We start from the raw sequence: 27,062 nt of genomic DNA on the forward strand, positions 1-27,062 counted from the left end.
TTTATTCACAAATCTCATTTTTATTCACTGATCTAGTGCAGACTTGACAATCTATGAATGTAGAGCAAAACACTTACAGTCGACAACATAGTGGCAAGAAAAAGTATGAACCCTTTGGAATTACTTGGCTTTCGGCATAAATTGGTCATCAAATTTGGTCTGATCTTCATCTAAGTCACAATAATAGACAAACAGTGTGCTTAAACTAATAACAAACAAATTATTGTATTTTTATTGTCTATATAGAATACATAATTTAAACATTCACAGTGTAGGTTGGGAAAAGTATGAACCCCTAGGCTAATGACTTCTGAAAAAGCTATTGCAGTCAGGAGTCAGCTAACCTGGAGCCCAATCAATGAGACGAAATTGGAGATGTTGGTTAGAGCTGCCTTGCCCTATAAAAAAAACACTCAGTTTGCTATTCACAAGAAGCATTGCCTCATGTGAACCATGCCTCGAACAAAAAAGATCTCAGAAGACCTAAGATTAAGAATTGTTGACTTGCATAAAGCTGGAAAGGGTTACAAAAGTATCTCTAAAAGCAGTCTATAAATGGTGAAAGTTCAGCACTGTTGCTACTCTCCTTAGGGGTGGCCGTCCTGCAAAGATGACTGCAATAGCACAGTGCAGAATGCTCAATGGGGTTAAGAAGAATCCTAGTGTCAGCTAAAGACTTTACAGAAATCTCTGGAACATGCTAACATCTCTGACGAGTCAACGATACGTAAAACACTAAACAAGAATGGTGTTCATGGAAGGAACCACGGAAGCAGCCACAGCTGTTCAAAAACATTCATGCACGTCTTTAGTTTACAAAAGTGCACCTGGACTGTCCACAGCGCTACTGGCAAAATATTTGGTGTACAGATGAAACTACAGTTGAGTTGTTTGGAAGGAACACACAACAACTATGTGTGGAGAAAAAAGGCACAACACACCAACATCAAAACCTCATCCCATCTGTAAAGTGTGGTGGAGGGAGCATCATGGTTTGGGCTGCTTTGCTGCCTCAGGGAATACACTGCTTGCTATCATCGACAGAAAAATGAATTCCCAAGTTTATCAAGACATTTTGCAGGAGAATGTTGGGCTATCTGTCTGCCAATTGAAGCTTAACAGAAGTTGGGTGATGCAATAGGACAACAACCCAAAACACAATAGTAAATGGCTTCAAAAGAAAATACACCTTCTGGAGTGGCCCAGTCAGAATCCTGACCTCAACCCGATTGAGATGTTGTGGCATGACCTCAAGAGAGCAGTTCAAGTATATTGCTGAACTGAAACAGTTTTGTAAAGAGGAATGGTCCAAAACTCCTCCTGATCGTGGTGCAGGTCTGATCCGCAACTACAGAAAACGTTTGGATGAGATTATTGCTGCCAAAGGAGGGTCATCCAGTTATTATATCCAAGGGTTCACATACTTTTCCCACATGCACTGTGAATGTTTATATGGTGTGTTCAATAGACATGAAAACGTATAATTGTTTGTGTTATTAGTTTAAGCAGACTGTGTTTGTATGTTGTTGTGACCTAGATTATCAAATTTTATGACCAATTTATGCAGAAACCCAGGTATTTCCAAAGGGTTCACATACTTTTTCTTGCCACTGTAGAAAAGATCAACGACGAAGTTCACATTCCATACAATCTATTTTCATCATACATTTTACGGGTGTTGAAGGCTCCATTCGTAGACCATGGAGCTCGTCTGTGATGTCATGTCTGTGGGACAGATACCATCCCAACATTCTGTATTCAATCTTCTCCTTCTTTCAGCCCTCCAAAGACAGCAGTGGGGACACTTTTCTGTTCCAGCTGCACCTCTGGAGAGAGACAAACATAATCAAAGCACACATTTACATAAACACCATGGTAGTGTCTCAAATGGCACCCTATCCTCTATATAGTGCACTACCTATGACCAGTTAAAAAAGTGCACTATATAGGGGATAGGGTGCCATTTGGAACATTGACACCACTCTCAAAGTAAACAGGTCACATGCTTGTTGCAGCCATCACGCTGTGCTGCAAGGCATCTCTCGCTCTCTCAAAGACACACACCTGCTCGTCAAACATTTCATTCCAAAATGTCATTCCAAAATCAAAAACATTTGGGATGAATTGGAACCTAATTGGCCAACATCCGTACCCGCAGCAATGTTCCAACATCTAGTGGAGTTGGTCCCCCCTTTGTTGCTATTACAGCCTCCACTCTTCTGGGAATGCGCTCCACTAGATGTTGGAACATTGCAGCGGGCACTGATGTTGGGCGATTAGGTTCCAATTCATCCCAAAGGTGTTTGATGGGGTTACGGTCAGGGCTCCACCCTGATCTCGACAAACCATTTCTGTATGGACCTCGCTTTGTGGACTGGGGCATTGTCATGCTGAAACAGGAAAGAGCCTTCCCCCAAACTGTTGCCACAAAGTTGGAAGCACAGAATCGTCTAGAATGTCATTGCATGCTGGAGCGTTAAGATTTCCCTTCATTGGAACTAAGGGGCCTTGCCCAAACCATGACAAACAGCACCAGACCATTAATCCTCCTCCGCCAAACTTTACAGTTGGCACTATGCATTCGGGCAGGTAGCGTTCTCCTGGCATCCACCAAACCCAGAATGTGAAGCGTGATGCTTGTGTGAAGGCTGAAGGCTTGTGTGCGCCTGCTTGGCCATGGAAACGCATTTCATGACGCTCCCAACAACAGTTCTTGTGCTGACTTTGCTTCCAGAGGCAGTTTAGAACTCAGTAGTGAGTGTTGCAACCGAGGACAGATGTGTGGCCTACCTCTTCGCGGCTGAGCCATACTGCTCCTAGATGATTTCACTTCACAATAACAGCACTTAGTTGACTGGGGCAGCTCTTGCAGGACAGAAATTTGACAAACTGACTTGTTGGAAAGGTGGCATCCTATGACAGTGCCACGTTGAAAGTCACTGTGCTTTCATCAAGGCCATTCTACTGCTAATTTTTGAGATTGCATGGCTGTATCCTCAATTTTATACACCTGTCAGCAACAGGTATGGCTGAAATAGCCGAATACACTAATGTGATGAGGTGTTTATATATTTATTAATATTTTTTATTATTAGGGTTGTCAAGAAAACAGCTAGAACATATTCAATCAAGTGAAACATTCAAAACATTGCAGATAGAAATGCAATGTATAGAGTTGTCATGCTTCTATATTATATGACAGAATAATTTTCTGTAATCTACACAGTCCATTTCTATGTGAATGTTCTGTAGCATTGCTCCCTCCTGAACAGCGCCACCTAGTGGTGTTGTAACTCACCCTCTGGGCCCTGGTCTTCATCATCACCATCCTCATCCTCAATATCAATCTCATCGGGGTTGGCTTGTTTGGCCAGTTCAGCCAGCTCACTCCGAGATGTGTCACTCCTAAACAAACAGATTCACAATGACACAGAGTGGTTAAGACCAGTATTGAACCATTTCTGCATTGTTGTATTTATATTAAATGACTGCCCACTTACTGGGCCCGTATCCACACAGCATCTAAAAATAGGAGTGCTGATCGAGGATCTGTCCATATTATCTTATTCATTATGATTTAAAATCTTAGATCAGCGCTAATATTCTGAGACGCTTTGTGGATACGGGCCCTGGTCTGCAGTTGGGTTTTCAGAGGACAATGGAAAGGATGCTAAATGGGTGGGGGGATGGATGACAGACCTGACGAAGAGGATCTTCTCTTTGAGTTTGGGTTTGTCCTGTTCAGCCTCGGCAGCCAGCTGTTGGGCCTGCTGCTCCAACAGCTTCATATCATCCAGCCCCAGCTGGCCCGGGGCAAGGTCTGAGACTGCACAGACATAAAATAACAGAGTTATACAGAGGTACACCCTAACACTGATTTAGCCCTAACACTAACCAAGCCCCATCTGGCCTGTGTTTTTCATGAAAAACATTTACAGCTGTAAGCATGACACTTCAAAATCATGTTAAAAATCAACATGGAAGATGACACGAGATTAATTGATTCATCATTAGAGACCGAAGGTGTGGGTGCGTATATGTTTGTATGCGTGTGTGTGTGTGCGCATTCTTACTGGTGGCGTTGGTGGTGGCCTTCATCATCTGTGAGGACATGAAGTTGACCTGTGTGTTGTACGTGGCCTGGACGCTGCGCTTGATTCTCAGCATCTCCCGGATAGTGTCTTCGTTCCCGTGGCGGATCTCAAACTCCTTCCACGTCTGCCAGAACGTGGCCGTCATCTGAAGCAAACACACATACAGGAAGTAAAACTTTTTATCGCTACTGTGCACAAACCTGTGTTTCCACAAATTGAGGAAAGGACTGAAACAGGGAAGGAGTACGTGGATTGTCCAATAAGAACAGCTAGTTTTCTGTTCAATAACATTTTCTTACTGTGTGCGTTACAGCTGGGACAATAAACCACAAATTATCGTCACCGACCATACCGATAACTTATCGCAGGCATTTTGCTTATATCATTAATTATAAGTAGCGTACACTAGAGAAATGTGAAGTTTGAAATTAAATACGTTTGCAGAGTGATTGTTAATTGCCCATTTTGTGGCTACAACCATCAAACTAGTAGTAGTGGTAGCACATTAATGTTATAAACGTATCACTCTATTTATTGTTATCACATCAATTCAGGCAATTTATCGCAATATGGATTTTTTCATATTGCCCAGCTCTAGTGCGCACTAATGAAGAGGACCCTAGGTCAGAGTGTGAGAGCTCACCCTTGGGTCACAGATCTGAGAGCAGTAGGAGTATATGGCTCTGCCCCGGTCGATCTCGCCCAGTTTGCTCTCCATGTCAGCGAAGCGCAGGCACATGTCCCTGGAGTGTTCGTCTGGAAGCACCTGGAAGAAAACAACATATTATATTATATATTCGAATATATTAGTTGCACCATCTCAATAAAGAAAAATCACATGATTAATTTAGGGGTGTCTAACTCATTTTGCCATCGGGGCTGCATTCGTTCTTCAACGAGGTCCGGAGAGCCGAAACAGAAGATGTGTTATCTTTCTTTGCCGTCAGAATTAGCAAAACATTTTCCAATATCCATCTTTTGGGAAATGTTTTATGCTCACTGATTGTCTAGCTTTCATTTCAGTGATTATTAGCGAGCTGGAGACAGTCAAGAAATGGTATGAATGTAGGTCTCTTATCATTTTTACAACGTTTCTATTTGGTTTTAGTCATTTGAAAGTATATTGAGTTTGTTCGCCCCCCCACAATTTTTTTGAATCTATATAAGTTTGGACACACCTACATATTCAAGGGTTTTTCTTTATTTGTACTATTTTCTACATTGTAGAATAATAGTGAATACATCAAAACTATGAAATAACACATACGGAATCATGTAGGAAACAAAAAATGTGTTAAACAAATCAAAATATAATTTTAGATTCATCAAATAGGTGCCCTTTGCCTTGATGACAGATTTGCACACTCTTGGCATTCTCTCAAACCGCTTCACGAGGAATGCTTTTCCAACCGTCTTGAAGGAGTTCCCACATACGCTGAGCACTTGTGGCTGCTTATCCTTTACTCTGCGGTCCAACTCATCCCAAGCCACCCTCTTCTAGGGTTACTTCCGGTCACAACTTGCAGACTTGGCAACAACATGCACAGCAACACGTAAACAACCTTACTTTGCTACCTGACAACTTTACGTTTTTTACTTTTTAATTACCGTTTATATTTTTTGTTTTTCCCTCACTCAACTTTTTCACTCCGGACGCTTTATCTGGACATTGTTCGTCAGGACCTCCAACAGCCGAAGCTAAGTAGTAACATTAACATGATGCCTTCTAATTGCAGTCGCTGTACTCATAATATACAGGAGAACGATCGCCTTATGGCGAGGATAGCTGTGCTGCAAGCCCAGCTTCAGACGCAATCGTTAGGCAAGGGTAATTTCAGTGTAGGAAAGGATGAAACAGCGTCTGTGCCACCAGTAAGTACAGATAGTAACATTAGTATAAATCCACTCGCACAGTCCCCGCAGCTGGACAACTTTCTCACGGCTTCTGGAGGGAAATGCTATAGGAATGCTCAACCGGTGTCGCTCATTCAGCCGACAGAAACTTTCAACCGGTTCTCCCTATTAAGCAACGATCCGGAGTCATTGGCCGAGCCATCTCCCGTTACGGGGTCTGAGACGCCGAAGCTTCCCACCATTAGCTCTGACAAATTGAAAACGCTAGTCATTGGTGACTCCATTACCCGCAGTATTAGACTTAAAACAAATCATCCAGCGATCATACACTACCGACGGTAATGCTAATCTGGAGATGGTGCTGGCTAAAGCTAAAACTGGCGAGTGGAGAGAGTATAGAGATATTGTTATCTACGTCGGCACCAACAATGTTAGGATGAAACAGTCAGAGGTCACCAAGCGCAACATAGCTTCAGCGTGTAAATCAGCTAGAAAGATGTGTCGGCATCGAGTAATTGTCTCTGGCCCCCTCCCAGTTAGGGGGAGTGATGAGCTCTACAGCAGAGTCTCACAACTCAATCGCTGGTTGAAAACTGTTTTTTGCCCCTCCTAAAATATAGATAGATAGATAATTGGCCCCCTTTCTGGGACTCACCCACAAACAGGACCAAACCTGGCCTGCTGAGGAGTGACGGACTCCATCCTAGCTGGAGAGGTGCTCTCATCTTATCTACCAACATAGACAGGGCTCTAACTCCTCTAGCTCCACAATGAAATAGGGTGCAGGCCAGGCAGCAGGCTGTTAGCCAACCTGCCAGCTTAGTGGAGTCTGCCACTAAGCACAGTCAGTGTAGTTAGCTCAGCTATCCCCATTGAGACCGTGTCTGTGCGCCTTAGCAAACTTACTAGGATAAAGACCTCCTCCATTGATGCCATTATTGAAAGAGATCATACCTCACATTTCAAAATAGGGCTACTTAATGTTAGATCTCTTACTTCAAAGGCAGTTATAGTCAATGAACTAATCACTGATCATAATCTGATGTGATTGGCCTGACTGAAACATGGCTTAAGCCTGATGAATTTACTGTGAGAAATGAGGCCTCACCTCCTAGCTACAGTGACCATATCACCCATGCATCCCGCAAAGGCGGCGGTGTAATTAAAAATGTAACGGTAGCAAATTTCAATTTACAAAATAAAAAAATGGCGTTTTCGTCTTTTGAGCTTCTAGTCATGAAATCTATGCAGCCTACTCAATCAATTTTTATAGCTACTGTTTACAGGCCTCCTGGGCCATATACAGCGTTCCTCATTGAGTTCCCATCGGCCCTTGTAGTCATAGCAGATAATATAATAATTTTGGTGACTTTAATATTCACATGGAAAAGTCCACAGACCCACTCCAAAGGGCTTTTGGAGCCATCATCGACTTACTGGGTTTTGTCCAACATGTCTCTGGACCTACTCACTGTCACAGTCTGGACCTAGTTTTGTCCCATGGAATACATGTTGTGGATCTTAATGTTTTTCCTCATAATCCTGGACTATCGGACCAACATTTTATTACATTTGCAACAAATAATCTGCTCAGACCCCGACCAAGAAGCATCAAAAGTCGTGCTATAAATTCTCAGACAACACAAAGATTCCTTGATACCTTCCAGACTCCCTCTGCCTACCCAAGGACGTCAGAGGACAAAAATCAGTTAACCACCAAACTGAGGAACTCAATTTAACCTTGCGCAATACCCTAGATGCAGTTGCACCCCTAAAAACATTTCTCATAAGAAACTAGCTCCCTGGTATACAGAAAATACCCGAGCTCTGAAGCAAGCTTCCAGAAAATTGGAACGGAAAAGGCGCCACACCAAACTGGAAGTCTTCCGACTAGCTTGGAAAGATAGTACCGTGCAGTATCGAAGAGCCCTCACTGCTGCTCGATCATCCTATTTTTACAACTTAATTGAGGAAAATAAGAACAATCGGAAATGTATTTTTGATACTGTCGCAAAGCTAACTAAAAAGCAGCATTCCCCAGAGAGGATGGCTTTCACTTCAGCAGTAATAAATTCATGAACTTCTTTGAGGAAAATATCATGATCATTAGAAAGCCAATGACGGACTCCTCTTTAAATCTGGGTATTCCTCCAAAGCTCAGTTGTCCTGAGTCTGCACAACTCTGCCAGGACCTAGGATCAAGAGAGACACTCAAGTGTTTTAGTACTATATCTCTTGACACAATGATGAAAATAATCATGGCCTCTAAACCTTCAAGCTGCATACTGGACCCTATTTCAACTAAACTACTGAAAGAGCTGCTTCCTGTGATGGCCCACCTATGTTGAACATAATAATCAGCTCTCTATCCACCAGATGTGTACCAAACTCACTAAAAGTGGCAGTAATAAAGCCCCTCTTGAAAAAGCCAAACCTTGACCCAGAAAATATAAAAAACTAGCAGCCTATATTGAATCTTCCATTACTCTCAATTTTTTTTGAAAAAGCAACTCACTGCCTTCCTGAAGACAAACATTGTATACGAAATGCTTCAGTCTGGTTTTAGACCCCATCATAGCACTGAGACTGCACTTGTGAAGGTGGTAAATTACCTTTTAATGGCATCAGACAGAGGTTCTGCAGCTTTCCTCGTGCGCCTAGACCTTAGTGCTGCTTTTGATACCATCAATCACATTCTTTTGGAGAGATTTGAAACCCAAATTGGTCAACACGGACAAGTGCCAGCCTGGTTGAGATCTTATCTGTCAGAAAGATATCAGTTTGACTCTGAATGGTTTGTCCTCTGACAGAATCAAATGTACATTTCGGTGTTCCTCAAGGTTCCGTTTTAGGACCACTATTGTTTTCACTATATATTTACCTCTTGGGGATGTCATTCGAAAACATAATGTTAACTTTCACTGCTATGCGGATGACACACAGCTTTACATTTCAATGAAACATGGTGAAGCCCCAAAATTGCCCTCGCTAGAAGCCTGTGTTTCAGACATAAGTGGATGGCTGCAAACTTTCTACTTTTAAACTCGGACAAAACAGAGATGCTTGTTCTAGGTCCCAAGAAACAAAGAGATCTTCTGTTGAATCTGACAATTAATCTTGATGGTTGTACAGTCGTCTCAAATAAAACTGTGAAGGACCTCGGCGTTACTCTGGACCCTGATCTCTCTTTTGACAAACATATCAAGACAGTTTCAAGGACAGCTTTTTTCCATCTACGTAACATTGCAAAAATCAGAAACTTTCTGTCCAAAAATGATGCAGAAATATTAATCCATGCTTTTGTTACTTCTAGGTTAGACTACTGCAATGCTCTACTTTCCGGCTACCCGGATAAAGCACTAAATAAACTTCAGTTATCCTGACTAGAACCAAAAATATTGATCATATTACTCCAGTGCTAGTCTCCTTACACTGGCTTCCTGTTAAGGCAAGGGCTGATTTCAAGGTTTTACTGCTAATCTACAAAGCATTACATGAGCTTGCTCCTACCGATCTTTCTGATTTGGTCCTACCGTACATACCTACGCGTACGCTACGGTCACAAGACGCAGGCCTCCTAATTGTCCTTAGAATTTCTAAGCAAACAGCTGGAGCCCGGGCTTTCTCCTATAGAGCTCCATTTTGATGGAATAGTCTGCCTACCCATGTGAGAGACGCATCCTCGGTCTTAACCTTTAAGCCTTTATTGAAGACTCATCTCTTCAGTGGGTCATATGATTGAGTGTAGTCTGGCCCAGAACGGAAAGGCTCTGGAGCAACGAACCGCCCTTGCTGTCTCTGTTTGGCCGGTTCCCCTCTCTCCACTGGGATTCTCTGCCTCTAACACTATTACAGGGGCTGAGTCACTGGCTTACTGGTGCTCTTTCATGCCGTCCCTAGGAGGGGTGCGTCACTTGAGTGGGTTGAGTCACTGACGTGATCTTCCTGTCTGGGTTGGCACCCACCTTGGGTTGTGCCGTGGCGGAGATCTGTGGGCTGTACTCAGCCTTGTCTCAGGATGGTAAGTTGTTGGTTGAAGATATCCCTCTAGTGGTGTGGGGGCTGTGCTTTGGCAAAGTGGGTGGGGTTATATCCTTCCTGTTTGGCCCTGTCCTGGGGTATCATCGGATGGGGCCACAGTGTCTCCTGACCCCTCTGTCTCAGCCTCCAGTATTTATGCTGCAGTATTTTGTTTCGGGGGGCTAGGGTCAGTCTGTTTTATCTGGAGTACTTCTCCTGTCTTATCTGGTGTCCTGTGTGAATTTAAGTATGCTCTCTCTAATTCTCTCTTTCTTTCTCTCTCTCTCTCTCTCTCGGAGGACCTGAGCCCTAGGACCATGCCTCAGGACTACCTGGCATGATGACTCCTTGCTGTCCCCAGTCCACCTGGCCGTGCTGCTGCTCCAGTTTCAACTGTTCTGCCTGCGGCTATGGTATCCTGACCTGTTCACCGGACGTGCCACCTGTCCCAGACTTGCTGTTTTCAACTCTCTAGAGATGGCAGCAGCGGTAGAGATACTCTCAATGATCGGCTATGAAAAGCCAACTGACATTTACTCCTGAGGTGCTGACTTGCTGCACCCTCGATAACTACTGTGATTATTATTATATAACCATGCTGGTCATTTATGAACATCTTGGCCATGTTCTGTTGTAATCTCCACCCGGCACAGCCAGAAGAGGACTGGCCACCTGGTTACAGTTGAAAAAAACTTGGTTTCTTCCTAGGTTTTGGCCTTTCTAGGGAGTTTTTCCTAGCCACCGTGCTTCTACACCTGCAATGCTTGCTGTTTGGGGTTTTAGGCTGGGTTTCTGTACAGCACTGAGATATCAGCTGATGTACGAAGGGCTATATAAATACATTTGATTTGATCTCAATTGGGTTGAGGTCAGGTGATTGTGGAGGCCAGGTCATCTGATGCAGCATTCCATCACTTTCCTTCTTGGTCAAACTGCCCTACCAAGCAAAAAGGCAGTAACTGCTCAGAGTGGAACTGAGAAAAATGGCTTTTATTAACCTTGGTATCACAGTAACATTATGCAGTTACTGCTAACAAGGACCCCCATTTTCTCCAAAACACCATACAATAGAGGCAGGATACTTGTCCACGTGATGAAGCATGTATTTAATGTAGCAAAAATGACATTAACTCATTTTTGACCAAGTGAGCAGATGCTGCCTTTTTGCTTGGTAGGGCAGCATAGCCCTTACACAGGTAGGTGTTGGGTCATTGTGCTGTTGAAAAACAAATGATAGTCACACTAAGCGCAAACCAGATGGGATGGTATATCGCTGCAGGATCCTGTGGTAGCCATGCTGGTTAAGTGTGCCTTGAATTCTAAATAAATCACCGACAGTGTCGTCCGCAAAGCAACCCCACACCATCATACCTCCTCCTTCATGCTTCATGGTGGTAACCACACATGCAGAGATCATCCGTTAACCTACTCTGCGTCTCACAAAGACACCGCGGTTGGAACCAAAAATCTCAGATTTGCACTGGTCTAATGTGCCTTGCTTGTGTTTCTTGGCCCAAGCAAGCCTCTTCTTCTTATTGGTGTCCTTTAGTAGTGGTTTCTTTGCAGCAATTTGACCATGAAGGGCTGATTCCCGCAGTCTCCTCTGAACAGTTGATGTTGAGATGTGTCCGTTACTTGAACTCTGTGAAGCATTTATATGTGCTGCAATCTGAGGTGCAGTTAACTCTCATCCACTTATCCTCTGCAGCAGAGGTTTAACTCTGGGTCTTCCTTTCCTGTAGCGGTGCTCATGAGAGCCAGTTTCATCATTGCGCTTGATAGGTTTTGCAACTGCACTTGAAGAAACTTTCAAAGTTCTTGAAATTTTCCGGACTGACTGACCTTCATGTCTTTAAGTAATGATGGACGGTTGTTTCTCGCTGCTTATTTGAGCTGTTCTTGCCCTAATATAGACTTGGTCTTATACCACCCCTACCTTGTCACAACACAACTGATTGGCTCAAACGCATTAAGAGGGAAAGAAATTCAACAAAATAACAAGGCACACCTGTGAATTGAAATGCATTCCAGGTGACCTCATGAAGCTGGTTGAGAGAATGCCAAGAATCCGAAAATATACGTTGATTTGTTTAACACTTTTTTGGTTACTACATGATTCCATGTGTTATTTCATAGTTTTGATGTCTTCACTATTATTCTACAATGTAGAAATAGTAAAAATAAAGAAAATCCTGGAATGAGCAGGCATGTCCAAACTTTGGACGTGTACTATATGTATGTATGTATATAAAACAGCCGGAAGTTAACATACACCTTAGCCAACTACATTTAAACTCAGTTTTTCACAATTCCTGACATTTAACCCTAGTAAAAATTCCTTGTCTTACATCAGTTAGGATCACCACTTTATTTTAAGAATGTGAAATGTCAGAATGATAGTAGAGAGAATGATTTATATCAGCTTTTATTTATTTCATCACATTCCCAGTGGGTCAGAAGTTTACATACACTCAATTAGTATTTGGTAGCATTGCCTTTAAATTGTTTAACTTGGGTCACATGTTCCGGGTAACCTTCCACAAGCTTCCCACAATAAGCTGGGTGAATTTTGGACCATTCCTCCTGACAGAGCTGGTGTTACTGAGTCAGGTTTGTAGGCCTCCTTGCTTGCACATGGTTTTTCAGTTCTGCTCACAAATGTTCTATAGGATTGAGGTCAGGGCTTTGTGATGGCCACTCCAATACCTTGACTTTGTTGTCCTTAAGGCATTTTGCCACAACTTTGGAAGTATGGTTGGGGTCATTGTCCATCACTTGGAAGACCCATTTGCGACCAAAGTTTAACTTCCTGACTGATGTCTTGAGATGTTGTTTCAATATATCCAGCTAATTTTCCGTCCTCATGATGCCATCTATTTTGTGAAGTGCACCAGTCCCTCCTCCTGTTTTTCGTTTAAACATAATGATGGTCATTATAACCAAACAGTTCTATTTTTGTTTCATCAGACCAGAGGACATTTCTCCAAAAAGTACATCTTTTGTCCCCATCTGCAGTTGCAATCCGTAGTCTGGCTTTGAGGTTGTCGATATAGGACTCGTTTTACTGTGGATATAGATACTTTTGTACCCGTTTCCTCCAGCAAGGTCCTTTGCTGTTGTTCTGGGATTGATTTGCACTTTTCGCACCAAAGTAGGAGATAGAACGTGTCTCCTTCCTCAGCGGTATGATATCTGCATGGTCCCATGGTGTTTATACTTACGTACTATTGTTTGTACAGATGAGCGTGGTACCGTCAGGTGTTTGGAAATTGCTCCCAAGGATGAACCAGACTTGTGGAGGTCTACAATTTTCTGAGGTCTTGGAAGATGTATTTAGATTTTCCCATGATGTCAAGCAAAGAGGCACTGAGTTTGATGGTAGGCCTTGAAATACATCCACAGATACACCTCCAATTGACTCAAATGATGTCAATTAGCCTATCAGAAGCTTCACGGAATTTATTGTATGTAAACTTCTGACCCACTGTAATTGTGATACAGTGAATAAGTTAAATAATCTGTCTAAACAATTGTTGGAAAAATTACTTGTGTTATGCACAAAGTATATGTCCTAACCGACTTGCCAAAACTATAGTTTATTAACAAGAAATGGAGTGGTTGAAAAACGAGTATTAATGAATCCAACCTAAGTGTATGTAAACTTCCGACTTTACACACAGGTACATCTCAATAGTCTAAATCAGTGTCCCGTGAGGGGCGTCCAATCCGGCCTGTGGATGGTTTGAGTAAAAAAAATATATATATATATATATATATTTTTTTTTTACTCAAACCATCCACAGGCCGGATTGGACGCCCCTCACGGGACACTGATTTAGACTATTGAGATGTACCTGTGTGTGTGTGCATAACAAAATGAGCCACTACACTCTTACCTCGATGGCTTTCTGGTAGATCGCTCTGGTGTAGGTGACACCGTAGATCTCTGCAGCCCTCTTGATGTAGATGTTGAACATGTGATGCCTCTCCGTGTTGTCCACCGCCTGCGTAGCTCTCTCGTACACCGCCATGGCGTGACGCGCCAACCCAAACTCCTCCTCCAGTTTGGCGTACAGCAGGTAGATAGCTGTCAATCACAACAGAAAATAGTTAACATATCACTCGTCATTCCTGTAGCTGGGGGGATAGTACCACATAAATAAGGCCATTATCACAAATAGAACCCAGCAACAAACTGATTATAAAAACTGACTGAGGCTGAAAGATACTTGAACACCCTTTTCATACTATCATGCCAACCTGAACCGTACTGAGCTGGCTCGGTCATGGTCTTTTAACATCTGTCATTCCCAGCACGATTCCTGCAACTGTGGTCGATGCGTAACCAGGCCAGCACAGTACAGCTTGGCTTCGTAGTGTGAAAAGGATTGTATTTTCTTTGGTGCTTCTCAGTACCTAAAAAGCAACTGTGATGATGATGACTTTATTGTATAAGTCAGGAAATTATTTTTTCATTGTACAGCATGTCAACTTAGAGTCTAGACAGACGTCACAAACATGCATTAGACATAAAGACATACAGAAGTCACGTAGACAACAATGTATCTTACTCTTGGCGAACTTGGCTGGACAGCCATCCAGCGCCTGCTCAAACAGGTCCCGGGCCCTCTCCAGCTTCTTGCCCCCGTAGCGGTCGATGAACTTGGTGAGGTAGGTGTTCCAGATGTCATAGACGTTGGGCCACCTGAAGAGGGCGATGCCACGCTCGTACGCCTGCAGAGAGTGCATGAAGACCATCAGCGACAGGAATTTACAACTGATCAAAATGCTGTAGTTAAGGGTGAAGGCATGGTCAGGGTCGTTCGTGTTCAGTAGGGAACTCGGCCCTAGACATGACCCAGTTGTAAAGTAACAGTTTGAATGCAGTATGAGTTAGCGTTTATGTTCTAGGCTGTGAAATGTTAGACTGGTCCCAGTTCAGGCATCATGACAATGACCATAAAGGTTGTCAAGACAGCACAACAGAACTGGGACCAGGCTAGTGAGATGTGTGCAGCAGGGCAGGTGGTTGGTGTCACCTTGAAGCTCTCCTCAAAGTAGTTGTGCTCCTCCAGGAACATGGCGTAGTTGATGATTATCTGGGGCGTGGCTATGCGCAGGTCAATGATGCGGTCGTACACCGCCTTGGTGGACTGACGGGGAGAAACGACCAAGACAAAAGGTAGGGTTGTTAGTTACATCGTATGGTCGTTACATGTTTGGTCCCTAAAACCGGGTCATCACTATGCACAAGATGCAATTTTCAGTTTCTCCTATTCTAACAAGATTTCATCTGAGAGAAGAGCTCACGGAATACAAGAAACGTATAACCTAAACAATGTTAATCAATCCAATCCAGAAACCCTAATGAAGGATTTTTGGGCTCCCGAGTGGCGCAGCGGTCTAAGTGTGGCGCACTGCATCCGAGTGGCGCACTGCATCTCAGTGCAAGAGGCGTCGCTATAGTCCCTGGTTCAGATCCAGGCTGTATCACATCTGGCCATGATTGGGAGTCCCATAGGGCGGCGCACAATTGGCCCAGCGTAGTCCGGGTTTGGCCAGGGTAGGCCGTCAATGTAAATAAGAATTTGTTCTTAACTGACCTGCCTAGTTAAATAAATGTTTTTTTTTTTTTTTTTTTAATGAAAGCTTCTTGCAGCCAAAACGTTAGTTGACTATTGCGTATACACAGGCAGCTCAATTCTGATCTTTTGACCAATAAGAGCAGATATTTATTTTGCCAATAATGGGGCAAAAGATCAGATTTGGGCTGCCTGTATAAATGCAGGCTTAGATGTGTTGCATCAAAGCTACCTTCTTTTCCTTTCTAAATCAGTGCAATTGAAATACAACGAAGACAGACACCGTAGAGGGAAACATGAAGAAAGTACCTGGAAGGTTCCCATACTCTCCTCCAGGTCAGCCAGCATGGACCAGACCTTCAGAGACTTGTACACTCTGTTCTGCACGGACTCTGACACGTCAAAGTACTCTGCCTTCTTGGACGGGATGGCAGTTGCTTTCTACATATTTGGAAAGAGAGAAAGTCGAGGGATATTTGCACAGACATGCATCCAGTTCATTCATTCATCCCCCTGTAACTATTCCCCAGGTCGTTGCTGTAAATGAGAATGTGTTCTCAGTCAACTTACCTGGTAAAATAAGGGTAAAATAAAAAATGTACATCTATAGAAAGAATATTTGAAACTATGAGAAGAGCAGTCTACATCATAGAATTTGAGATTAGATGAGGGTATTCATTTATTGAAGTTATTAAATAGATACATTAAAAAAGCAAGTACAGGTCAGCCGCCCACACAGCAATGTGTAGCAGTTTAAACGCATTAGAAATAATTCAGGATGACAGAAAAGTAAAAACAAAATGTACGTGTCTTTGGAGTGTGTGACAGTATTTGTTGTGCCTGTGTTTCCGTCTCACCCTCAGTATACGTAGCGCCTGTTCGTAGTTCTCATGGCGTAGCTCCATCTCCCCGTATTCACACCACACGCCAGCCAGGTCGTCAACCTGCTTGTAGTTCACCTTGGTGGCTTTCTCAAAGATGGTCCGCGCCTGATGGTGGGGAAAAGTGGAAAAAGAACATTTAAAACAATAAATAAAACTTAACTTCCTCTTGGGTTGAAGGAGTAAATCTCCTAAATGGGGAAACCTTAGTTTGAGACTCACGTCGTCTAGCTGCTCGTTCTCCTCGTAGAACTTGGCGAAGGAGACCCAGAGAGAGCTGGGTTTCCCTGTAGCCTTCATAGGGTCCACAGTCTGAACTGCCTCTGTGTAGGTGTTGATGATCTGAAAAGGGGGTTAAGAGACACTGTACATGTATGTGAGGAAGAGCATGCAAGGTACCTATTGCCAGCTAGAAAGACTAAGAAACCATGTTAAATGTAAAATCTTTAAACATGTATTAATTGCTACTCTCTACCAATAACACAGATGTAAACTAGCTCGGATTTTTCTCAAACCCTTTTCACATAATTCCAACCTGAAAAGTACTGCGCTGGCTCGGATATTTTCATTTCACATCACAGTTCCAGCTACAACAGTGGACGCGGAACCAGGCCAGGGCAGTACACCGCAGTTCAGTAGAATAAAATGGGTATTAGAGACAGTGCCAAAAAGATGGCACAGTAAGACTAGGGCTAAGAGCTCAGGGCCTGTATCCACAAAGGGTCTCAGAGTGCTGATCTAGGATCTGGTCCCATCTGTTCATATAATCATATTCAGAATAAACTGATCCTGGATCATCCACTTCTGGTTTCAGCTACCTGTCGTGGTTTCCCCTCGTACAGTTTGACCCTCTTATGCCACTCGTGGACGTTGTGGGGATTCTGTCTCAGCAGCACACTGTTCAGCAGGAGGGGCCTGCGGGCGATCAGCTGCTCAAAGCGGGCCAGACGCAGCTCCAGGTCTATGTCCTCTGAGACGGGAAAGGGAACACGAGTTGAGCATAACGACAAAGGCAAAGCATTCACTTGCGGCTGTGATTCCCCCCCTTGTAATATTTATTTACAGTTATTCTCGTTGAGATCAAATCTATTTTTGCGAGAAATTGTGATACTCTACAATCCAGACACACTGGGTGCATCTCAATACTCTAAAATGGCTGGCTTCCCAAGACTACTCTCTTCAGTTGCATTTATGTTGAAGGAACTAGCGCACAAGCATTTCTGTAAACTGTGTACGTGACAAATAACATTTGTTTTAACTCGATTTTTTTTACTCAAAGTCGCAACCAGGATTGGGAAAACAGTAACATGGATACCTAGGTCAGGAATCGATTTCCCTTAACCTTTTTGGGATAGGGGGCAGCATTTTCACTTTTGGATAAATAGCGTGCCCAGAGTGAACTGCCTCCTACTCTGTCCCAGATGCTAATATATGCATATTATTATTAGTATTGGATAGAAAACACTCTGAAGTTTCTAAACCTGAACGCGCTTTTGGATTTGTTTACCAAACGCCCTAACAAAAGAAGATATTTGGACCTAACTGATCGACATTATCGAACAAATCAAAACATTTATGCTGGAACTGGGATTCCTGGGAGTGCATTCTGATGAAGATCATCAAAGGTAAGTGAATATTTAAAATGCTATTTCTGAGTAATGTTGACTACCCAATATGGCGGGTATCTTTTTGGCTGCTTTGTTGTCTAAAGGCTGTACTCAGATTATTGCATGGTTTGCTTTCTCCGTAAAGTTATTTTGAAATCTGACACAACGGTTGCATTAAGGAGAAGTTTATCTAAAGTTTCATGTATAATAGTCGTATCTTTATCATTGTTTATTATGAGTATTTCTGATGTGGCTCTCTGCAATATCACCGCATGTTTTAGAACTACTGAATGTAACGCGCCAATGTAAACTCAGATTTTATCAAACAAAACATACATGTATTGTGTAACATGAAGTCCTATGAGTGTCATCTGATGAAGAACATCAAAGGCTAGTGATTAATTGTATCTCTATTTCTGCTTTTTGTGACTCCTCTCTTTGGCTGGAAAAAATGACAGTTTTTCTGTGGCTTAACATAATCGTTTGTGGTGCTTTCGCTGTAAATCCTTTTTGAAATCAGACACTGTGGCTGGATTAACGAGAATTGTATCTTTAAAATGGTGCAAAATACTTGTATGCTTGAGGAATTTTAATTTTTGTTGTTGTTAATTTGGCTGTTGCGGGAGGGGTGGGGTTCCGCTAGTCCTAGACAGGTTAATAGTTATTTGAGATCTGAGCAGGAGACAAGGAGAGTAAGACACTTTAGACTATTGAGATGCACCTACCTTCTTCATCTTTCCCCAACTCTGAGGTAGTCTCCATCTTGGCAGCGATCATGCTCTCCTCAAACTGGGCGTAGCTGTCGAACACCTGGGTGAAATCTCTCACCGTCACCACCGTCAAGATGGCCTCCTCATACACATCACGAGCCTGGTGGGCCACAACACACAAGCATTCAAATTAGTCTGTGTGTGTGCATCCCAAAAACTGTGAATATATTTATTAACACTTAACTTGCACTACATAACAATGTTGTAAAGCTTCATAACATGCATGATAGCTATTAAAAACGTGTCAAATATATATTATGACAATGTTATGGTGGTGAGTTACCCTATAATCCTACATCATTTCTAATGACCCTGATGCATGACGACAGAGTCAAAAGTGGACTATAAAGATGATCGTCTATAGGGCTCTGGTCACAAGTAGTGCAATACAAAGGGAATAGGGTCATCCCTGCCGTTTGGGAAGCATCTATCCAGACCAGTACCTTTTCAAAATGTCCACTGCGGATGTAGTAGTCAGCCAGGGAGCACCAGAGTTTGCCCAGCTGGTCTGTGAAGCGAGTGAGGCCTCCACGGATGATGGCCCCAACATTCAGAGAGTTCACCTTGTCTGGGTTCTGAGAGATCAGGTCACACAGCTCGTGCCATAGCTGTTAGATATTAACCAAACAAACATGGGGATAACGTTAGATATCAACCACACAACAACATGGGGATAAGGAGGATGAGCCAGACGTGGTCTTACCTGGTAGTTAGACTTTCCCTCCTTGGACACAAAGCTCTCATCGTTGACAACGGCTGCCAGACGTACTGCTGCTTCATCCAGCTTGCCGCAGGAACGCAGGTAATCTATGTACTCCTCCGCATTCTCTGGGGACAGCTGCAGAGAAAGAGAGAGTCAAATCCAGGGGGCTGTTGCAGAAATAACTGTCATTTTGAGAAATATAAACTTTTGGCACATGACAACCAATATATAAATGTAGCTTTCTTTATCAACCATGTATCTAATAATTCTGGAATACGGGCGCAGTGTTCTAAGGCACTGCATCGCAGTGCTAGCTATGCCACTAGAGATTCTTGGTTAGAGTCCAGGCTCTGTCGCAGCCGGCCGCGACCGGGAGGCCCATGGTGCAGCGCACAATTGGCCCAGCGTCGTCCGGTTAAGGGAGGGTTTGGCCAGCGGAGATATCCTTGTCTCATCGCGCACTAGCGACTCCTGTGGCGGGCCGGGCGCAGTGCACGCTGACCAGGTCGCCAGGTGTACGGTGTTTCCTCCGACACCTTGGTGCGGCTGGCTTCCGAGTTGGATGGGCATTGTGTCAAGAAGCAGTGCGGCTTGGTTGGGTTTCGGAGGACGCATGGCTCTCGACCTTCGCCTCTCCCGAGTCCGTACGGGAGTTGCAGTGATGAGACAAGACTAACTACTACCAATTGGATACCACTAAATTGGGGAGAAAAATATATATATATAATTCTGGAATACCACACTGCTGCTTGTGTGGAAGACAAGAAAACATTAAGCAGAGAGAAAATATTTTGAACGCATGTATATGGTCCTGTCCATTCCTTCAAATAATTACAAGAGCTAAATAAATATCTAGGGTTATCAGGGTAATGCATACAGGTAATTCCAATATGAACCCTAGAGGTCAGAGCTCTCTTGACCCAAATATTCAGAAAATGTTTCAGATTTCTAATGATATATGATTTGGAGATTACACACACAACATGACATTGCTGCAATGTTATCACAAGTTAGGAAACTCTAGGAACAGGGCCAGTAAGTAAGCTTTGTCCAAGCCCACTCTAGGTACAAAATCACAGACAAATAAACAACAACAAAAAATCACAGCCCCAGATGGTACCGACAGATCAAATTTGGGGGTCTGACTTATGGACTATAAGGTTGAATAGTTAACTATAAAACCAACAAGGACTAACTTCCAGTGAACTGGATCACGTCAAACCTGGCTGCTTGAAAAGAAGCTGAGAGAACTCTGGAATCAAAAAAAGGTTAGGCCGACCAATACAGGTTACTCAGAGAGGTATCAGAACCCAGGTGAAGGATGAAAACTACTGCATTTCTGATGGTGTCTCTGAGCTGCGGCCTGTCTGTGGCACAGGACGACACCCCAATGACTGAACATGAGGTGGAATGCGCTGCAGAACTCATGCTACATGTTGACTCTGATTACAGAATTCGGAGTCATGGAGGAGAAACCGCAAACCACAGTGGAAAAACTGCAAACCACAATGGAAAAACTAGGAGTCAAAGGTGCTCTTCTCCACTGTCCTGAGAGAGACTGGAGAAATAGGGCCCTTCAGCCAGGAACTAATCTGACCTACAGCAAGGTCATCCCTAACATTGGCAATGCCTACCACCCCCACATAGGAGAGTTAACAGCCCCTGTAAGAGGGGTGTACTACTTCAGCTTCTTCTTTCATGCTGGAGGATCTGAAGACTCCCACACATCCCTGTTCAAGAATGAAGAGTGTATGCCTATTACATCTGATCACAAGTCTAGTACTGATACAGCAGATAACGGGGATGCAGTCACTCTACAGCTGGAGGTGGGAGATCAGGTGTACATACGCCTACGGGCAAATGCACACTGTCATCTATTCCAGGCCTACCTTCTATGTTAAGTGATATATTGTAGGTTTCTGATGTGACGTGTGGTTGGTGTTGTTATAATCTCATAACCAAGACAAAATCTTATCACCATTGTTGAAAATAAATAGTGTGTATTAATGTGAATTCTGATTTGTTATTTATTTATTTTTTAATCCTGTGACTATCTTCCATAAGGTGAGGCTTCCGTGGCTTCAGCTTTGGTTGTAGTTCAATCACAGAGGAGCAAATCTTCTAGAAATGTCCTCTTACCTTGAGGTACCTGCGGTAGACACGGATGGCGGTCTCAGGCAGGGGCAGGTTCCGGGCAAAGCGGAGGTACAGGGGCCAGATGCGAGGGTGCTGAGTGACGGGAAGGGCTCGGAGCGCTCGGTCAAATGTGCGTCTGCTCCTGGTGATCTTACACTGAGACACCAGGAACTGGCAGTAGTCCAGCCATATCCTCGGCATCTAGGACATCCACGGGAAGAACAAGTTATGTGGGATACTATTCCTACAATCTCAGACGACAAAATCTACTTCCAAGTAAAAAATACTCTCACACATAAATGTACTCTGTGATAGTCTGTGCCAATGAATGGACAATGATATTCCTCAGAGTTTGTGCGAGTATTTTCTCTTAACAGGGGATGGACGGACAACGGGACATAAGCATATGCCTACCTTGTGCATGAAAACCAGTGCTCTTTCATGGCAGTTGTTGATCTCCTCGTAGGCTGGCTCCATGATGCACTTCCCTTTGACCTGTTTCCGTCTCTCTCTCAGGTAGTTGTACCATAACTTGTAACTGCAAGGTCACGTATGAACAATCCGTGAACACAGTCATGACATTTAGCAATGCCTAAAACCATAACCCAGACACTGGTTGTTATTGAATACCATACCATTCTATGATTTTCAAATAAGCCTAGATTTTGGGCCGATTTTCCAGAGACTGATTGACAAATGTTTTTAGTCCAGGACTAGGTCTAAGATTTGTCTAAACATCAGCATGTTACCATGGTTACTCCATGGATGTCAGTCTGAAAGAAGTTGCTGTAAAGACACAATAGTCTCAACAAGCCAGAATGTTGAATACAATGATATTTTAACATACTCTACCGGTTGTCCATGCTGTTGGTTCTTTTGGTGGTAGGAAGTGGAGATAAGGTAACCACAGGATAGTGTTGTTTACCTCGCGTTTTTGAGGGCCGGAAGGTTCTGTTGCTTGCATTTTCCATTCTTGACGCATTTCACGCGATGCACAATATGTGAACAATAGCCGGATGTAACCGAATGCTGTCGACCAAAGCGCGTTCCCTCACAGTCAGCTGGAAGTTTTTGTGATATTTGCCAGCTCTTTGCGTGGGACAACATGTGGTCTGTGCTTTGGTTAAACTCGGCCATTGTTGACATATTGTGTAAGTTGCGTGCAAATTGTGTCAGCATTGAAAATATAAAACAGAAATACAAACCGGCATACAGACCAGCGTACTAAAAGTCGGGTTAATAACACTACTCTGTGGATATTTTGTCTCAGAGTAACTCCTACATTAAGACAAAATCAGCAGACAACAGGTCAAGCAGGTTCAAATTAAGTTTATTCAACAGTCTGACTTGTGATGGGACTGGTCACAAAAATGAGACTACATGTTAGAGACGAGAAATAGGCGTCTTCCACTCTCAGATTCGTTGAAAGGCTAGTTTAAGATGAGTCCTGGAAATCAGCCCTACAATTGAAGTCGGAAGTTTACATACACTTAGGTTGGAGTCATTAAAACTTGTTTTTCAACCACTTCACACATTTCTTGTTAACAAACTATAGTTTTGGAAAGTCGGTTAGGACATCTACTTTGTGCATGACAAGTAATTTTTCCAACAATTGTTTACAGATTATTTCACTTATTATTTCACTGTATCACAATTCCAGTGGGTCAGAAGTTTTACATACACTAAATTGACTGTGCCTTTAAACAGCTTGGAAAATTCCAGAAAATGATGTCATGGCTTTAGAAGCTTCTGATAGGCTAATTGACATCATTTGAGTAAATTGGAGGTGTACCTGTGGATGTATTTTAAGGCCTACCTTCAAACTCAGTGCCTCTTTGCTTGACATCATGGGAAAATCAAAAGAAATCAGCCAAGACCTCAGAAAAAATAATTGTAGACCTCCACAAGTCATGTTCATCCTTGGGAGCAATTTCCAAATGCCTGAAAGTACCACGTTCATCTGTACAAACAATAGTGCACAAGTATAAACACCCTGGAACCAAGCAGCCGTCATATCGCTCAGGAAGGAGACACGTTCTGTCTCCTAGAGATTAACGTACTTTGGTGCGAAAAGGGACCTTGTGAAAATGCTGTAGGAATCAGGTACAAAAGTATCCATATCCACAGTAAAACGAGTCCTATATCGACATAACCTGAAAGGCTGCTCAGCAAGGGAGAAGCCACGGCTCCAAAACAGCAATAAAAAAAGACTATGGTTTGCAACTGCACATGGGGACAAAGATTGTACTTTTTGGAGAAATGTCCGCTGTTCTGATGAAACAAAAATAGAAATGTTTGGCTACAATGACCATCGTTATGTTTGGAGGAAAAAGCGGGAGGTTTGCAAGCCAAAGAACACCATCCCAATAGTGAAGCACCGGGGTGGTAGCATCATGTTGTTGGGGTGCTTTGCTGCAGACGGGACTAGTGCACATCACAAAATAGATGACATCAATGAGGGCGGAAAATTATGTGGATATATTGAAGCAACATCTCAAGACATCAGTCAGTCAACACCATAGTACCCTCCAAGCTCGTCATCAAGCTCGAGACCCTGGGTCTCGACCCCGCCCTGTGCAACTGGGTACTGGACTTCCTGACGGGCCGCCCCCAGGTGGTGAGGGTAGGCAACAACATCTCCTCCCCGCTGATCCTCAACACTGGGGCCCCACAAGGGTGCGTTCTGAGCCCTCTCCTGTACTCCCTGTTCACCCACGACTGCGTGGCCACGCACGCCTCCAACTCAATCATCAAGTTTGCGGACGACACAACAGTGGTAGGCTTGATTACCAACAACGACGAGACGGCCTACAGGGAGGAGGTGAGGGCCCTCGGAGTGTGGTGTCAGGAAAATAACCTCACACTCAACGTCAACAAAACTAAGGAGATGATTGTGGACTTCAGGAAACAGCAGAGGGAACACCCCCCTATCCACATCGATGGAACAGTAGTGGAGAGGGTAGCAAGTTTTAAGTTCCTCGGCATACACATCACAGACAAACTGAATTGGTCCACTCACACAGACAGCATTGTGAAGAAGGCGCAGTAGCGCCTCTTCAACCTCAGGAGGCTGAAGAAATTCGGCTTGTCACCAAAAGCACTCACAAACTTCTACAGATGCACAATCGAGAGCATCCTGGCGGGCTGTATCACCGCCTGGTACGGCAACTGCTCCGCCCTCAACCGTAAGGCTCTCCAGAGGGTAGTGAGGTCTGCACAACGCATCACCGGGGGCAAACTACCTGCCCTCCAGGACACCTATACCACCCGATGTCACAGGAAGGCCATAAAGATCATCAAGGACATCAACCATCCGAGCCACTGCCTGTTCACCCCGCTATCATCCAGAAGGCGAGGTCAGTACAGGTGCATCAAAGCAGGGACCGAGAGACTGAAAAACAGCTTCTATCTCAAGGCCATCAGACTGTTAAACAGCCACCACTAACATTGAGTGGCTGCTGCCAACACACTGACTCAACTCCAGCCACTTTAATAATGGGAATTGATGGGAAATTATGTAAATATATCACTAGCCACTTTAAACAATGCTACCTTATATAATGTTACTTACCCTACATTATTCATCTCATATGCATACGTATATACTGTACTCTATATCATCGACTGTATCCTTATGTAATACATGTATCACTAGCCACTTTAACTATGCCACTTTGTTTACATACTCATCTCATATGTATATACTGTACTCGATACCATCTACTGTATCTTGCCTATGCTGCTCTGTACCATCACTCATTCATATATCCTTATGTACATTTTCTTTATCCCCTTACACTGTGTACAAGACAGTAGTTTTGGAATTGTTAGTTAGATTACTTGTTATTACTGCATTGTCGGAACTAGAAGCGCAAGCATTTCGCTACACTCGCATTAACATCTGCTAACCATGTGTATGTGACAAATAAAATTTGATTTGATTTGATTTTGATTTGAAGTTAAAGGTTGGTCGCAAATGGGTCTTCCAAATGGACAATGACCCCAAGCATACTTCCAAAGTTGTGGCAAAATGCCTTAAGGACAACAAAGTCAAGGTATTGGAGTGGCCATCACAAAGCCCTGACCTCAATCCTATAGAAAATTTGTGGGCAGAAGTGAAAAGGCATGTGCGAGCAAGGAGGCCTACAAACCTGACTCAGTAACACCAGCTCTGTCAGGAATAATGGACCAAAATTCACCCAACTTATTGTGGGAAGCTTGTGGAAGGCTACCCGAAATGTTTGACCCAAGTTAAACAATTTAAAGGCAATGCTACCAAATACTAATTGAGTGTACGTAAACTTCTGACCCACTGGGAATGTGATGAAAGAAATAAAAGCTGAAATAAATCACTCTCTACTATTATTCTGACATTTCACATTCTTAAAATAAAGTGGTGCTCCTAACTGATGTAAGACAGATAATTTTTACTAGGATTAAATGTCAGGAATTGTGAAAAACTGAGTTTAAATGTATTTGGCTAAGGTGTATGTAAACTTCCGACTTCAACTGTATATGTGCAACAGTAACTGTCTGTGAAAATGTTCCTGTCTCTAGTTAGAGACAGACTACAAACATTAGTCTGGGACACTACAGTATTTTCCATGAACCTTTAGCAGTGTATTCTTATTCTGGCACTGGAGGCCAAGGGGGGTGTATTTTGGGGCAAAAACAAAACTATGCATGGCACGCACCCCTTTGCCCAGGACCAGGATTGGGAGAAACGTTGCCTCTACCTGCCAGGTAGCTCTTTCAGAGCTCGTTCGTATATCATGTTGAGGATGGACATTGTGCCGTTTTGTTTGAACTCGATGTAACGCATCCAGCACTTGACCGAGTACGGATTCCTGATGATCTCCTCCTCATAAGGCAGGTCATCTTCCTCCTGAAAAATACCATCACAAACCCAGCAAAACGGTCAACAGGAAGCCTTCTCTCCTTCGGAAGTTGAACACTTTTCTCTCCTTCGAAAAACGCGGCACTGTTCTCAAAACTAGTGCAACGTTGCTCGGAGAATAGAAAGGGCAACAATATGCTGTAAATTCACACACAGTAGACTGTACAGTATCTCAAGGAACAGTTTGCCGGGACATTCAAATCGACACAGCCGAGGTCGAGGAGGCCGCATAAATATTACAGCATGCTGAGAGAATTCCACAAGGAAATATCAATATTCATTAAATAACTTACAAATATTACGTCCGGTTTCCCATTTAGAGACGCCATTTTTTATTTTAAGACCAAAATAAACGCCCGTAGTTGTCAAAAGTTCCCAAAAATGTAGGTATTGTTACTAAACTTCCTGACTCCTCCAACGTGTTCAGAATGTAAAATAAACCCCGCCCCGTGTGGAAATAATATTGGGTAGTATAACGGTCACTCAACAGACTATCCAATCATTAGTCACAAAGAAAA

The 27,062-nt window shown here is 43.3% G+C and overlaps 1 protein-coding gene across 1 annotated transcript; it reads right to left on the reverse strand.

Moving 5' to 3' along the window:
• On the reverse strand, positions 1 to 27,035 carry LOC110485139 (pre-mRNA-splicing factor SYF1). Its single transcript, XM_036940739.2, has 19 exons — positions 26,838 to 27,035; positions 26,384 to 26,532; positions 22,062 to 22,185; positions 21,651 to 21,848; positions 19,512 to 19,646; positions 19,252 to 19,416; positions 18,764 to 18,908; positions 17,250 to 17,401; positions 16,654 to 16,773; positions 16,408 to 16,539; positions 15,860 to 15,991; positions 15,008 to 15,121; positions 14,540 to 14,702; positions 13,865 to 14,055; positions 4,738 to 4,860; positions 4,074 to 4,239; positions 3,700 to 3,826; positions 3,299 to 3,405; positions 1 to 1,826 (listed from the first exon to the last, which is right to left on the reverse strand). Exons 1-19 carry the CDS (start codon positions 26,871 to 26,873, stop codon positions 1,759 to 1,761), a joined length of 2,547 nt encoding a protein of 848 aa, XP_036796634.1. The 5' UTR covers positions 26,874 to 27,035; the 3' UTR covers positions 1 to 1,758.
• Positions 27,036 to 27,062: the final 27 nt, after the last annotated feature.

Source organism: Oncorhynchus mykiss, chromosome 13 (genome assembly GCF_057628025.1).
Source record: "Oncorhynchus mykiss isolate SJ-2025 chromosome 13, ASM5762802v1, whole genome shotgun sequence".
Classification (NCBI taxonomy): domain Eukaryota; kingdom Metazoa; phylum Chordata; class Actinopteri; order Salmoniformes; family Salmonidae; genus Oncorhynchus; species Oncorhynchus mykiss.